Source organism: Theropithecus gelada, chromosome 16, assembly GCF_003255815.1.
Source record: "Theropithecus gelada isolate Dixy chromosome 16, Tgel_1.0, whole genome shotgun sequence".
Taxonomy (NCBI): Eukaryota; Metazoa; Chordata; class Mammalia; order Primates; family Cercopithecidae; genus Theropithecus; species Theropithecus gelada.
Genome location: NC_037684.1, coordinates 33,743,820 through 33,758,216, shown reverse-complemented (window position 1 = coordinate 33,758,216; position 14,397 = coordinate 33,743,820). Strand labels below are relative to the sequence as shown.

The 14,397-nt window shown below is 59.6% G+C and overlaps 2 protein-coding genes across 4 annotated transcripts in view; both read left to right on the top strand.

Moving 5' to 3' along the window:
* Window positions 1-4,698, top strand: part of PLEKHM1 (pleckstrin homology and RUN domain containing M1) — a 55,884-nt gene extending 51,186 nt beyond the window's left edge. For all 3 annotated transcript variants that reach the window (XM_025362202.1, XM_025362204.1, XM_025362203.1), the window contains 3 exons: window positions 685-748; window positions 1,267-1,424; window positions 2,618-4,698. In XM_025362202.1, coding sequence (XP_025217987.1) covers window positions 685-748; window positions 1,267-1,424; window positions 2,618-2,729 — 334 coding nt within the window. In that variant the 3' untranslated portion in view covers window positions 2,730-4,698. The remainder of the gene's footprint in view (window positions 1-684; window positions 749-1,266; window positions 1,425-2,617) is intronic.
* A 1,946-nt stretch (window positions 4,699-6,644) lies between these two features.
* The window catches only part of ARHGAP27 (Rho GTPase activating protein 27), a 38,472-nt gene continuing 30,719 nt past the window's right edge, over window positions 6,645-14,397 (top strand). Inside the window, exons 1-4 of the mRNA XM_025362211.1 lie at window positions 6,645-7,376; window positions 7,769-7,902; window positions 8,351-8,482; window positions 9,813-10,487. Coding sequence (XP_025217996.1) covers window positions 9,831-10,487 — 657 coding nt within the window. The 5' untranslated portion in view covers window positions 6,645-7,376; window positions 7,769-7,902; window positions 8,351-8,482; window positions 9,813-9,830. The remainder of the gene's footprint in view (window positions 7,377-7,768; window positions 7,903-8,350; window positions 8,483-9,812; window positions 10,488-14,397) is intronic.

Below are 14,397 nucleotides of genomic sequence, written 5' to 3'. Positions count from 1 at the left end.
ATGTCTGTCCCTCAGCCAAACCAGGGGCCAAACAGGAGGGCAGAGGCCATATCCTGTGCATTACTGCCCCCAGCACTGTCCCTGGTATGTAATGGTGGCAATAATGACAACAACCTTCATCTCTAGGCATTTGCCAGGTAGACAGGGGTGCAGGCTCTGGAGCCAGGCCCCTATGTTCAAACTCCAGCTCTCCCGCCTACTAGCTGTGTGACCTCAGGCAAGTGATTTAACCTATTTCCTCTTCTCAGTTGGGATGGTGATAGTACCAGCCTCACAGGATTATTGTGAGAATCAAATGAATGAATGCGTATGAAGCTCTTAGCCCAGTTCCGGGTCCCAGGTGTCAGCACCCATCCTCCTCCTTATGATTAATTACGTGTTTACTGTGAGCTCGGCACCAAGTCAAATGCTTTAAATAAGTTACTTAATCCAGACAACTCCATTTCCCAGAGAGGGAAACCCAAGGTTCAGAGAGGTTGAGTAACTTGCCCAAGGTCCCACCAGCTAGTTACCTTGAAGACCAGGCCCCAAGCCCAGGCAGGCTGAATTACGTTCCTAGCCCCTGCCCCGCCCAGGGGGCAGGTGTCTGCCTGGTGAGCAGCGCCAGGGGAATGAAAACAAACAACACAGGTTGGCCCGGGTCTTGGAAACCTCTCTAAAGAATCGCTTGTGTTTTGTTTGAAGGCTCAACCACAGGGATTATCTCTTGGAGTCTCCGCATAGGTTCAGTGTTGCTGACCTGCAGCAGGTGAGTGTCATGCTTCCCCCGCCCAGACCTCCAGAGAGACCTCATTCCCGGAGAAGTCAGCAGGGAAGATGGGAGGGGTGTCTGTAGTTTACTGAAGACAGCAGTCTGCAGCTTTTCTGCAGCTCGGGGTGGGTTGCCCTGCTGCCCCGGCTTCCTGGGCAGGGACGGATACCCCCCGCACCCTGGAATAAGCAAGCACTCCAGCAACCCCAGGATCACAGGAAGACAGTTTGGAATACTCCTTTCTCCAGGGGGCGGGTGCAGTGGAGTCAGGTCTCATCTGTGAGTCCCATTAGCCCTGAGTGACCTCAGTGCCCACGGGCTGGACGCTGGCACTGCTCAGCCTGACTCAGGGAGGTTTGCTTTTCTTGCCCACGTGGAAACGGGGGGTAGAAGTTCTCCAGGCAGGGTGCCATGGCGCCTCAGTGCAGCTGCTTGAAAGGCCTGGGGCCTCAGTTTACCAGCCCCCCACAGATCGCAGACAGGGTGTATGAAGGATTCCTACTTGCCCTCCGCAGATTGCAGACGGGGTGTATGAAGGATTCCTCAAGACCCTGATCGAATTCGCCTCCCAGCACGTCTACCACTGCGACCTGTGCACCCAGCGCGGCTTCATCTGCCAGATCTGCCGGCACCACGACATCATCTTCCCCTTTGAGTTTGACACCACAGTCAGGTATGTGGGACACCCAGCCAGCTGTCTCCCAGCCCCACCCTTCCCCACACCCACAGCCTGGCCCAAGCACTCAGGGCAGAAGGCCTCGTTCTATGGGCAGGAGCGTATTGAACATCGGCTTTGTGCTGTGCCAAGGGATGGTGCAGTTGTTTGGGACGGCCCATGCCCTGGGCAGTCATGGCCAGCTCCGGTCCAGCTCAGGAGACAAGACAAGCTTTCCCAGGACTCCTCTGCCTCTACAGAACCATCTGTCTTCCTAGAGGTGGCTGCCGGCTCTCTGAGTGGAGCCTGCTGGAGCCACAGTGTATGCATGGGTTGAGGAGGATTGTATGAGTTACTGCCCTGTACTGTTGGCATGAGACCAGGCACAAAGTGGGCACCTGGTGGGTGGTACCTGCCACTGCCACTGCCTCTGTTGCTGAAATGATCACTCTTGTTCCAGTTATTGCTCATTATCAGCAACCTCTCAATGGAAAAATTTGTCCAGACTTCCTGCAACCCATGTGGGAGTGGAAAACTGAACTGGGAACATTAGTTCTTTTTCTGTCGGTGTCCACTGGCCGGGATTCAGCCCTGAATGGGCCTGGGGCTGAGTTTTTAAAATTATACCATCTTGGCCGGGCGTGGTGGCTCACGCCTGTAATCCGAGCACTTTGGGAGGCCGAGGCAGGTGAATCCCTTGAGGTCAGGAGTTCGAGACCAGCCTGGCCAACATGATGAAACCTCGTCTCCACTAAAAACACAAAAATAAGCCAGGTGTGGTGGTGGGCACCTGTAATCCCAGCTACTTGGAAGGCTGAGGCAGGGGAATCACTTGAATCTGGGGGGCAGAGGTTGCAGTGAGCCGATTTCATGCCACTACACTCCAGCCTGGGCAACAGAGCAAGACTCTGAAAAATAAATAAAATAAGTAAATGTTTTTTAAATACAGGCAAGAAATCTTTAATGACTCTCAAGCCGCATTTATAAAAAAATGTAGTAGGACAGAGAATATCAGTGTGCATTGTGTGACATATGGGTAAGCACTGTTTTGAGAATCTCCTGTTCCGGAATGGAGAGGTACAGTGTGCGTGCATGGGTTACACAGTACATCACAGCCGTATCATGGGTTCTGGTCAAAAGCGCTAGCCAGCGTGGCCACAGGGCAACCTCCAGCCCAGCCAGCACCAGCAGGCGTGCTGCTCTCTCCCCAGGTGTGCCGAGTGCAAGACCGTCTTCCACCAGAGCTGCCAGGCTGTGGTGAAGAAGGGCTGCCCCCGCTGTGCCCGCCGGCGCAAATACCAGGAACAGAATGTTTTCGCCTGATGCCCATCTGCTGACCCCGCTCTGAAGGCCGGGGGTGAGTGTGGCTCAGCCATCCCAGCTGGGTTTGCCATCAGCCCAGGATACTCACTGTGTCACAGCTGTGTCCCCTTGTCAGGAAGACCCTCAGATGTGACCAGAGCACCGGCCTTCCAGAGAAAGCCCAGGAAGCCCCTGTGATGTCCCCTGGCCCCCTCACCACCCCTCTGCTGCAGGAGGCGTGGCCACCACCAGATGCTCCCTGTCTCCGGGCAGACAGAGCCTTTCACTCACCAGGCCCTGGCTCACCAGCGTCCCGGCACCTCTGTTAGGGCTGCCCAAACACTGTGGAAAGGAGGCTTGGGGAGCATTTTCAATTCCACATTCCTGATTAAAAGGTCTAGTTTTTTAAGGTGGGTTTTTCCCATTCATATTTCAACAGAAAGTATTTTTTTATTCTTGATCCTACACGAGTCACCCAAGAAATCAAGACATTCTCACCCCCAGTGGGTGCACAGGAGCCACTCAGGCCTGGCCTAGAGGCAGCGGGTGGCTGGCGGGCAGGCCACTGCTGGGACAGGGCCTGTGGGCCCACCCAGTGCCTTTCCTTGGCCCTCACTGCCAGTGCCAAACCGCCCCTCAGCAGGGCAGGGCCAGTCCTGGTGACCCCGCTTCCTCTCCGTCTCCTCTTTACTCCTCACCCCAGTGCGTCTCGCCTGCTGAGCACACCCCTTTCTCAGCGTCAGAGCCCCTAGCTCTTCTCTAGCCGGGGGCCTTGGCCCCATTAGGAGAAGGAGAAATGACTGGAAACCAGCACTGTCAGCACTTTGAGCCCTCCTCGGTTTAGGGAGGGTCACCGTCTTGCCCACCCCCTATCCCCGTGCCCTCCTCACCCCTCTACAGATAGGGGCGCTGCTGCAGATGCTCCAGGCCCACCTTGGTGGGTGCCTGGGGTCACACTCTGCCTGACTAACCCCTGCCAGGGCACAGATAGGCAGGACCCCAGAGAGGGCAGGCAGCCATGCCCTGCACTGTGGAGAAGTGACCTGGTCCTTTGCCCTAAGCTGTGCGGGGCGTGCCGGGGAGCTGCCCTGTGGATGCAGCCGCGGCCTCACAAAGCCATGAATTCCCACAGCATCACTGAACTTGCCCAGCCAGGACACTGGAGACTGAAGAACTTCCCCGGAGCAGGACTGCCTTTGAAGGGGCCTTGAGGCTGGGGTGGGAGCCTGGAATTGTTTTCAAATCGATGTTCAGACCCTCTAGGCTTTGGGGAAATGTGGGTTTGCTGGTCTCTCTGTCGCCATCCTCCACCTCTCCTGGACCCAGCAGGCCCTCAGTCCTAGCTGTCTTACCTGCGCTCAGCTTGGAGTCTGAGGCCTCAGGTGGAGATCCGCATGTCACTGTCAGAGATGAGCCCACCTCCACCCTTCCCTGGGGGCGATCAGCTGCTGAGTCACCCACCCAGCCTTGGAGCTGGATCCCTGTGCAGCAGAACAGAGGCGGTGGTGGCAGGCAGGTGGAGGCTGCGCACAGCTTCTCCCGGTCATGGCGCACACCTGTGCCCGGACGCCAACGCCTCCTAAGCCAGGAGCTGGGTTTATGCACCGCCATGGCCCACATTAACGCTCCACCACAAGCCCGGCCTAGTCAGAGCCCTCATTGCCCCATCCCTGAGTGGGCAGGAGCCTGGCCTGAGGAGGGCTTGGGCCTGTGAGGATTCTCTCTGAAGGTGCCCTTGGAGGCAGCAGGGTTGAGGCCCTGAGGGGCCCATTCCCCAGAAGCTGCCAGTGCTTTCTGATGCGTTGACTCTTCCTGCCTCCCCTCCCGCAGAAAGGTAGTGCCCACACTATTTTTAAAATGTTATTTTATGCAATACACTGTTCCTAGTGAGCAGGGCTCTGGCCCTGAGGAGTCTTTGCAATGTATTGAAGGAATTGCTGCCGTGTGAGTTTTGAATGATTTTGCAGTAAAGACCTGATCTTTCTCATCACTGGTCTGGCCTCTGAATTCTAACACTGCCACTGCCGGGGAGGAGACCACCAGCCATCGTTACCATCTGTCAGGGGCCCCCACCCTCCTGTTAGTCCCTGGCACAGGGGAAGGCTTGGGAGGTCCGTGACAAACACTTGTAGGCAGAGGGCTTGCATGCCAGGAGTGGGCAGGGAGAAGAGAGTAAGAAAGCCACCTTGCCCAGCCCAGCAGTCAGGGTCTCTGGGGAGGTGTACTCACACTTGTATAACAACTCAAGCTGATCCCATGCCGGTGGCTTCTTTTCCTGTGACTTAAATGTCAAAGCACAGACCCTTGACACTGGATCATGTGAAACCTCAGGATACAGGGGACATTTCTCAGAGGAGAAATAAAGGAGAGCTGGGGCTCAGGAAAGATGGGTTATTTAAGCAGAGTCCCCGATTCAGGGCTCATGGTTTTAGGGCTCAAAATGACTTTTACTTGGCTGCTGACCTTCCTCAGAAGTTCCAGGAGAAGCCCAGGGGATCCCTCCAAGGGGAGGCCCACACTGCTGTCCATTTTAAGAACAGGAGCAGGAAACAGACTAATTCTCAGGGAAATCAGGTTGCAGTAAAATGGGATGGAAACAGACAACATTCAGGTCTGTGATTTCCTGTCCTTGAAGGTCCTTTTCAGATTACAAGGTGGCACCCTCTGCCCATCTAGGTGCCCTACCTTCCCCCAAGGGCCTCACCTCCCTCCAGGACAGTAGATGGTAGGCCCAGAGAAGAGAAACTGGGGGAGGGAGGCCCAGTGGAGGGCCATGGCATGTGACCTGGTGGTGCCCTGCCAGTGGGCTCAGGCCCTCTCCAGCCTCAGCAAAGCGCCTCTGAGGGTACCTGTATCCCTTTCTCCCCTCCTTTTTTTTTTTTTTTTTTTTTTTGATACAGAGTCTCACTCTGATGCCCAGGCTGGAGTGCAGTGGCGTGATCTTGGCTCACTGCAACCTCCACTTCCCGGATTCAAGCGATGCTTCTGCCTCAGCCTCCCGAGTAGCTGGGACTTCCCCTTCTCCTCTTCTGCCTGAAGGAGGATGGGCAGTTTGGAGATTCCAATCCAACCCCCAAGAGTTTATCACATAATATAAGTAGTCATAATAGCTGATATAGCCGGGCATGGTGGCTCACACCTGTAATCCCAGCATTTTGGGAGGCTGAGGAGGTTGGATCATCCAAGGTCAGGAGTTCAAGACCAGCCTGGCCAACATGGTGAAACCCCGTCTCTACAAAAATACAAAAATTAGCTGGGCATGATGGTGCATGCCTGTAATCCCAGCTACTGAGGAAGCTGAGGCAGGAGAACCACTTGAACCCGGAGGCAGAGGTTGCAGTGAGCAGAGATCGCGCTGCTGCACTCCAGCCTGGGCGACGGTGAGACTCCGTCTTAAAAAAAAAAAATAGCTGATATATTGTGTGCGCTGGGCATGTGGTAAGCACTGCTTAGTGGACCTCATTTAATCCTCGCAATAATCCAGCGAAGTGGGTGTTACTATCCCGTTGATAGGAAAGAAAACTGAGCTGCAGAGATAAGGCAGAGCTCCCAAGGCCTACCAGCTGCCAAGCAGCAGAGTGGGGCATCATACCAGCCTGATCCCACCAAAGACCATCGCCAGTGCCATCGCTGCCTGGCTGTGCTGCAGGTGGGGAGGCACCTAAAAGGTAGGGAGGGAGAGAAGATATTTTCTAAGCATGTCAGGCACCAAAGACCAATGCCAAGTTCTGCTGTGTGCCTACCCTGGAGGGTCCCAAGGTGCCACCAAGCCTCAGACACACTGAGATTCTCAGAGGAAGTGGGGACTCACGGGTGGGCAATGCCTAGCAGAGGCAAAGATATAGAGGTAAGGGAGTTCCAGAATGAGCCTGGCCAGATTCAGCTTCCCACCCAACCCTGGACCCCCAGGAGGTGGTGTCAAGAGGGGCCATGGCCTGGGGTGCGGGCTCCTCTTCCTCCCAGAACACTGGCCTGAATCAGCCAGCTCCTGGCACACACAGCCAGGTCCACAGGCACAACTGTTCCTTGGGGCCCCTGAGGGCGGGGGATCTGCTGGGGCTGTGGCTTGTAACGTCTGGAGTAAGTGCAGGCTCAGATCAGGGCGAGGCTGCTTGTCCAGAGAGGCAGAAAATTCCCAAACAGAAAACCCCCAAGGCATAGGACCCTGGGGCTGGACTCCTGGAGGTGGTTCTGAGTTTACCCTGTGGACGGATTGGAGGGTGGCCCCCCTAACCCACAAGGATCAAGAGGGGGTGGGGGATGGTGGGAGGGCAATCTGGCCAGGAGAAGCTACGGGGGAGGCTCCCGCCCTCCCCCGTCCCACCGTCTCAGCCCCGCGGCCTCTTCCTCCCTGGAGACAGCCAGGTGTGGCCCAGGATCCCGGGAAGTGCAGGGGAGGGGATGGCGTCTTCGCTCGTCAGGCGCTGGCCTGGCCCAGAGGGGACAGGAAGCCAGGACACCGGGGATTGTGTCTCGCAACCGCAGCCCAGCCCCAGTCCGGGAGGAAGTTCTGCCGGGCGCTCTCCGCCGGTGCCTCCCTGGTTATATTGTTGAACAGGAAACCCGGCAGCGCGGGAGTCGCGCGGTCGAGGAGGGAGCGCGGGACGCCGAGCCCACGCGCGCCTGCCGGGGCAAGTGGAGGCGAGGCCGGCGAGCGGACGCCCCGAGGTGCCCGGGCAAGCAGGGTCAGGAGTGGGGCGCCGAGCGGGGTTTGGGGTGGGAGGTGGGGTGGGGGTAGGGAAAGGGGCAGGGGGGGGGAGGGAAGGGTGCGGCAGGTGGCGGTCCGCACCCGGTAGCTCCGCGCGCCTGCTCCCCTTGTCTCCGTGCTGGGGCGGGAGCTGCGCGGGCCGCATCCCACGGGGAGGAGAAGGTAGGCGAAGGGCTGCCCTCCATCTGGGGGCGGGAGGGGAGCAGGCCCAGGCTCCCAGCGCCGACCCAGGCGTTGACGCCGCTGTAGCTTGGGCAGCGGATGCAGGGGACCTCCTGGCTCCTGGTGCGCTCTCGCGCTCCAGGGATCCTCCCTGCTCCCCCAATCCCTCCCCTTCTCTGTGTTTCCCCAGGGTCGGGGAAGGAACCGAGGCCGGGTCTCCTTCTTATCCAGCCCGAGACACTGAGCTCCAGTGGGCGTCCCTGTGCTGGGAATCCCGCTCGGAGTTTTTCCAGGCCTGGCCGGGCTGCGTCGGGAAAGGCCCTGGTGAGGGAGGAGGTGGGCCCGGAGCGGGCGGGTCTGCAATCCTGTTGGAAGGGCTCGCAGTGGGTGATTCAGGGTGCAAATGACCTCCCCCGGAACGGGAACGCCCGCACGAGACAACCAGCCCCAGCCCGGCATTCCCAGAGCCGCGCACAGGAGGGACGCAGGGACTCCGAGACAGCAATCTGGGGGGGGGGGGGGGGGGGGGGGGAAGGCGGAGCAGGGGCGGTCCCACCCTCCTTGGGCTCCACTCGCGACCCGCCAGTGCCCCTTCAGACGCAGCCGTCGCGGCTCCGGGTCCCGGCCTTCTGCTCTGGGCCTCGTCCCAATGCCCCCCGAGGTCCCCAGCAGAGGCATTCAGGCTCCTCCTCGCCCCGCCCAGACACGGCTGCTTTGGGTATCGGTGACAGCACTCCTTAGCGTCCCTGTCCCTCTTTGCTCCATTTGCCAGCTCCGGTTCCGCACAGCCTCTCCGGCCTCGCCCCTGGAAACCCCGCCCAGGGCGATGGTAGGGGCCTAACCTGCTGCCACCGCCGGCTCCACCCACCCAGCCCATGGGCTCCCTGAGGCCCGCCCAGCTGACGTGAGTGCGCTGCGGAGTCCAGGGGGAAGGGGCGCTGGGGGAGTGTCCTCCTTGGGGTTTGTTGGCTCAGCTCTGGGCAGCTCGATGACCCCGCCTCCAGGGCCCAATTAGCTTAGTGACTCAGTTTACTCCCTTTCGTCGTCGAGGAACGCTTGACAAAGTGGCGAAGGAGCCCTGCAGAGGCCCCGGTTGGACCCTGCTCCTTCGGTCCCTCTGCCTCGGCAAGCGGCGGTCTCCTGGCCCCGGGTCCCGGCCAGCTTAGGGGGCAGGAGGAAGTGTGGGAGTTTGGAGGGGCCATGCACTTCCGGAGAAGACCACCGACTCATGGCTTTGGTGGAGGGGCGCAGGCAGATTTAGTTAGGCTCTCCCCCATCCCTGACACCCGGGAGCCGGGGCGGGAGCGGGGCATGTGCCCACCACTCCAGAGAGCTTTGGGGGGCCCTGCTCTGGGACTCCGCACTGATAGTCACTGTCTCAGAGTGCATTCTCCAGGAGCCACTCTCGTGGGGACACTGTAGAGGTCACAGGGCAGGTGGGCAGGCCGCAGGGGCAGGGCCTTTCTCAGGAGGCGGCGTGAGAGCCAGAGAGCAGGGGGCGGTGCGGGCCGGGCTGGGCGGGCCGGGCTCGGGCTCACGTCTGCGGTGATGCAGCTGGGGAAGGAAAGAGAAACCGAGAGAACCGGTTCCCCCGCATTGGCAGCAGAGGCCTCTACATCAAGGCCCTTGGACTAAGCGGGGCAGGGACAGCCCCCAGGTAGAGCTGTTCGCTGGGCCCCCTGCAGAGCCCGCATCCCAACTCTGACCAGGGGGTCCGGGCGCAAGCTCCTGGAGGGAGGCAGTGCTACCAGACCCTCTGTGGATTCTCCGAGGGCGGGAGGCGTCCAGGTGGGACAGGGCCGGGTAGCGGCAGTAAATGGGGTGTTCTTCCTACTTAACTGACGGGAAAAATAAGGCTCAGTCAACTATTAAGCAAGCGTGGTGTCAACCTTAGAGCAGGCAATCACCCCTTGTTTTAAAGCCAAGGCTTCCCTCGTAGTCGATTTGGACCAAGACTACTCACAATCTCCCCACCGCAGGACTGAAGCAAGGGCCAAATCTTATAATCAACCCCACGGAACGAAGGGGTTGTCCTAATTCCAGCACTGAGTGTAAGAATGGAAGCCTTAGATGTGATTTTATGCAAGTTGCCATTTTAGAGATGGGAAAACTGAGGCCCGAAGGCGAACGGCGAGTGCAGGATCGGGACTCGAACCTAAGTCTGTCCCCGAGTGCAGGGCTATCCCGGGCTAGGTGGTCTTGACCTCCGCGGCCCTCCTTCTTGTTGCCTGCAGGAAAACGCCGCGGCCGCGATGGCGGCGGACGTGGAGGGGGACGTGTACGTACTGGTGGAGCACCCCTTCGAGTACACCGGCAAGGACGGGCGCCGCGTGGCCATCCGGCCCAATGAGCGCTACCGGCTGCTGCGGCGCAGCACCGAGCACTGGTGGCACGTGCGGCGTGAGCCTGGTGGCCGCCCCTTCTACCTGCCTGCGCAGTACGTGCGCGAGCTGCCAGCGCTGGGCAACCCTGCCGCCGCCCCGCCGCCAGGTCCCCACCCAGGCCCCGCGGCCCCCGAGCCGCTGTCCTATGACTACCGGTTTGTGAGCGCAGCAGCGGCCACGGGCCCCGACGGCGCCCCAGCGGAGCCCCGAGGCCGAGCCAGCTCCTTGTGCGGCCCTGCGCAACGCGGTGCCGCGACCCAGCGCAGCAGCCTGGCGCCGGGCCTGCCCGCCTGCCTGTACCTGCGGCCCGCGGCGCCCGTGCGGCCCGCGCAGTCCCTGGACGACCTGGCGCGCGCCGCCGTCTCGCCTCCCTGCGGCCTCCTAGGAAGCAGCGGCAGCTTCAAGGCCTGCAGCGTGGCGGGCTCCTGGGTATGCCCGCGGCCCCTGGCGCGCAGCGACTCAGAGAACGTCTACGAGGTCATCCAGGACGTGCACGGCCCGCCGCGGGAGGAGAGCGCGGAGCAGGTACCACCCCGGGAGCGGGGACGGGGGGACTCGGAGGCAGGGACGCGCGCTGGCGACCGCGTCCGCACGGAGCCGGGGCGCGAGGAGACCCGCTCCGCTCAGCGTCGGGCACGACGCCCACCTCTGTCTGAAGACTGCGGATGAGCGCCCTCTCCCCAACCGCGAAACGAGCGGTGCAGGCCCCCAGTCCCTCATCAGCAATTCCCAAAGTTCCCTGAAAGCCCAGAGGTTTTTCGTAATCCGATTGGTGGCAAAATTGCGCTTGAACTGATGTGAGGCTGCTGATGGTCTTTATTTATCGCACTTGTGTAAATATTCATGTTTCGCTGCAGAAAAGGAAATGAGCTCGATGGTCTGCTGCTGGGAGGTTATATAACCTATAGCAGGTGTGTGCCCCATATTATCTTTCCAAGTCCCAGCTGTTGCGTATTCCGAAGCGCATCTGGGCACAGAACGGGGGGTTGCTGGCCTGCCCCTGCTCAACCGCCTTGCCAGTCTCCCAGGATCCTGGGGTCAGATGAGAGGGTGGATGTGAAAGTCAGGCGTCTGCTTCCCTTTCAGGGTGCTTCCAGCATTTCAGTTCCTTTTTTTAAAGAACTCTTGATGCGTTTGTTTCAGAAAGACGTCCGGTTAAGTGAGGTTGTTTTTTCCCCCCTCTTCAGAGTCCAGTTGTGTTAATCCGGGAAATCGAAAATAGAGCACGTCTTACATCCTCAGAACACTCTGGGCGACCCTGACATTTTGAACTTTAGGAACTTTTCAGGGGGGGGGCAGCTCGAGGGGAAAAAAGGATGCTCAGAACCGTTCTGCCATCTGCCACCGGCCGTGTGATGATCTAGAGGCAGTTCCCTTCCTCTCTTAGGGTCTCGGTTTGTTCTTCAGTCCAAAGGGAGGGGGTGGACAGATGACCTCTGAACCTTGGGAGCCCCTGATTTCTTTCGCTGTACCTGATGTCATTACCACGAACATTGATGCCCACCGTGTGCCAGGACTGAGTCTGGGATGCCCAGACGAAGGAGACACCCCTCCGTAGGCCCGCTGCTGGGTCTTCCCTCTGCCCCTCTGGTTACAATGCAGAGCTCAGGTTTTGAGACTAGGGAAAGGGGAACTGGACTCTGCTGGGTCACCTGCCAGCTGCTGACAGCCACTTACACGCGAGGACGCTCCCCCAGGACCAGCGTCCTCTGGTGTAAGCACAATACTTAAGGATTAGGGTTGTGAGCCTTAAACGAGGTAAGGCTTCGAAGCGCTTGGCAGCAGCAGGGAGTCCACCCAGACTGGGTCGTCCTCGTTTGGCTTCCCTGGGTCTCCGCCGCCTTCCCTCGGGCTTCTGCAGCGGCAGCCCGCCGCCTTGTGGCCAGAGTGGAGAACGGCACCCGGCGGGCGGGGCTGGGCACCGCGGGGGGTTCCTGTCTCGCGCCCCTGCCAGCCGGCCAGGCAGCTTCTCTGGGATGGGTGGTTGGATCCCAGCGCTCTTCCCTCGCAGCACCCCTCCGTTTCCTGCGCAGGCTCCCGGTGGTGCACTTCCGGGCCTCTCCACATTCTCTGTCCTGGTGACGGTGGGAGGGTGCCTGCCCATCTGAACGGAGTCCCTGGAGGTGGGGGAATGGCCTTGCTCTTTGAACCTCGCATCTGGCCCAGGGTCTGGCTCAGACAGAGTGCACAGAGAGTGTGTGTTGAGGAGGTCAGAGGTGTGGCAGCCCTTTACCTATGAGCCAGGGCTCTATAGGTCCGCCCAAGGGCCAACACCCAAGGCCCCAGGACAAAAGAGGAAGGAGACTGCCCAGGTCCTGACATCTCCTGAGAAGACGGATCACCCCGGCTGCCAGAGCGCCTGCCTGGTGGCCCCTCTGCCCATCCTTCCTCCAGCTCCCAGCAGGTTCCCAGTTGCAGTGGCATCTGGGGGGAGGGGCACCGGTGATGGGGGTAGGGGACTTACCCAGGGGGGAGCTAGGACATTGGCCAGAGACAGGCAGCTCCCTGGCCCCGCTTGTGGCCCTAATTCACTGTGTGACCTCCACAAGTCACCTTGCATCTCTGGTCCTGTTTCCTCCCCTGTGCGATGGGTGCAATAATACCACGTTCCCTGCACCGAGCTTTATTCAAGAGGCAGCTGTGGGTCTCCCTGGTGCTCCACCCCCATCAAAGTCCAGGGTAGGGAGTTGCTCCTGCCCTCCAAGGGAACCCCACCCCTGCCCTTAGTTGTCCCAGGTGGCATTTACTCACCATGACCCTCCAGGCCCATTCACTTGTTCATTAGGCATGAACTAGCTAAATACCTGCCAAGCCCTGGTGAGCCTTTGGATCTAGAGAGGACTGAGGCACAGCCACGGTCCTAGGGGACTCACCCACTTGGATAGGAGGCCAGCAAGAGAAGACATGGGGCCGGGGCTCAGAGTGGAGCATGGGGTTGAGAGTGGGTACCCAGCCGGGCAGGGCCTCATGGACCCTTGCCAAGAATGTGCATGTTATCCTGCAGCCGATGTGAGGCTTTTAGCAGAGACAGGAGTGGGACTGAGAAAAAAATCCCTGTGGCCAGGGCTTCAAGAATGGCCAAAGATCTTGGTGGTCTCGTGGGCATGTGGTGGTAACAGAGGTTTGGGAGGTGGATGGGCAGGGCCTGGGGGCCGAGGGAGGTGGGAGGGAAATCGGGTTGAGTTTTAGATTCCCGGCTGGCACTCGTGGGCAGACAGTGGTGCTACTTACTGAGGGCGGGATGACTTGGGGAGGAGCGGGGTGGAGAAAAGATGGGGCCGCCTGGATTTAGGTGCCAGACAAAGGGAAGAGAAGCGTGAGAGTGCTGGCTCAGAGGCCAAGAAGTGTCCAGAAGAAGGACGCACAGGAAGGTCATGTGAGAGAAAGGCCATATGACACTTATCCGAAGTGGCCACTAGAAGCTCAGCTGGTCGGGGGGTGCTGAAGGCAGAGGGCAGTGGTCAAGAGAGAAGTGAGTGTGCAATTTGAGCGTGTGGACAACGGGCAGGAGGAGAGACACAGTGTGGCCAGAGGGGGTGTAGGTCATGGATGGAAACGTGGTCCCCAGGTTCAGGTGGGTGGGCAGGAGATGGGGAGGCTGAAGATGGGGAGGAGGTCGTTGCTGAGAAAGGATCTCAGAAGAAAGTGGGTGCAGACACAGAGGGGGCAGGATGTGGGGATGGCATGGCACGGGGGCACTGGGGAGTGTATGGGGACGCCCGTCTGTCAGGCAGCAGCTCAGGGCTTAGGGCAGGCTACCGGGCAGGGCCAGGGGCCCCCAGAACAGAGGGGCTCCTGCCGTGGATGGTGTTTTACAGCCTTGCCACTCCCCATGCACTCTAGTCACACATATTGAGCACTTGGGGTGGGCTGGTCACTGTTCTGGACACTGGGGACAAAGTGTGGCAAGACGCAGTCCCAAAGGGGCTAAGAATCCTGTGGGCTCTTGCTCAAAGGCTTATACCCAGTGTTAAGCTCCCAGCAGCTTGGAAGGCAGGCATGGACACCTCCATTTGCCCTGAATACAGAGGTTCAGGGAGGTTTAGTGACAGGATGAAGCTCACACAGCCAGGAAGTGGCTGTGTCCAGGACAGTTCCAGGCCCCCTGACCCAAAGCCCCACCCTGGCCACCAGGTTCAGTTTCAGCCTGGTGGCCTTTAGGATTGGCCACCATGTTCCCCTCGGCAAGAACAGTACAAGCCGAAGGCAGGCATGTGCTCCTTCTTCTGAGCATCCTGTGTGCCCAGCCCTGCTGTGGAAGAGTTGATGTCCCAGGAGAGGGGCATCTCCTGTTCTCTTGCTGCCCAGGAGAGGGCAGAAGCAAACCCTTCTGAGAGGGGAGAGAGAGACAGGGGAGGTAAGCAGGGATGACTCCTCCCCTCCCCCAAAGAGGCCACTCAGGGAGCCCTGGGAAGCCAGGCCAAAGCCAGTGCAA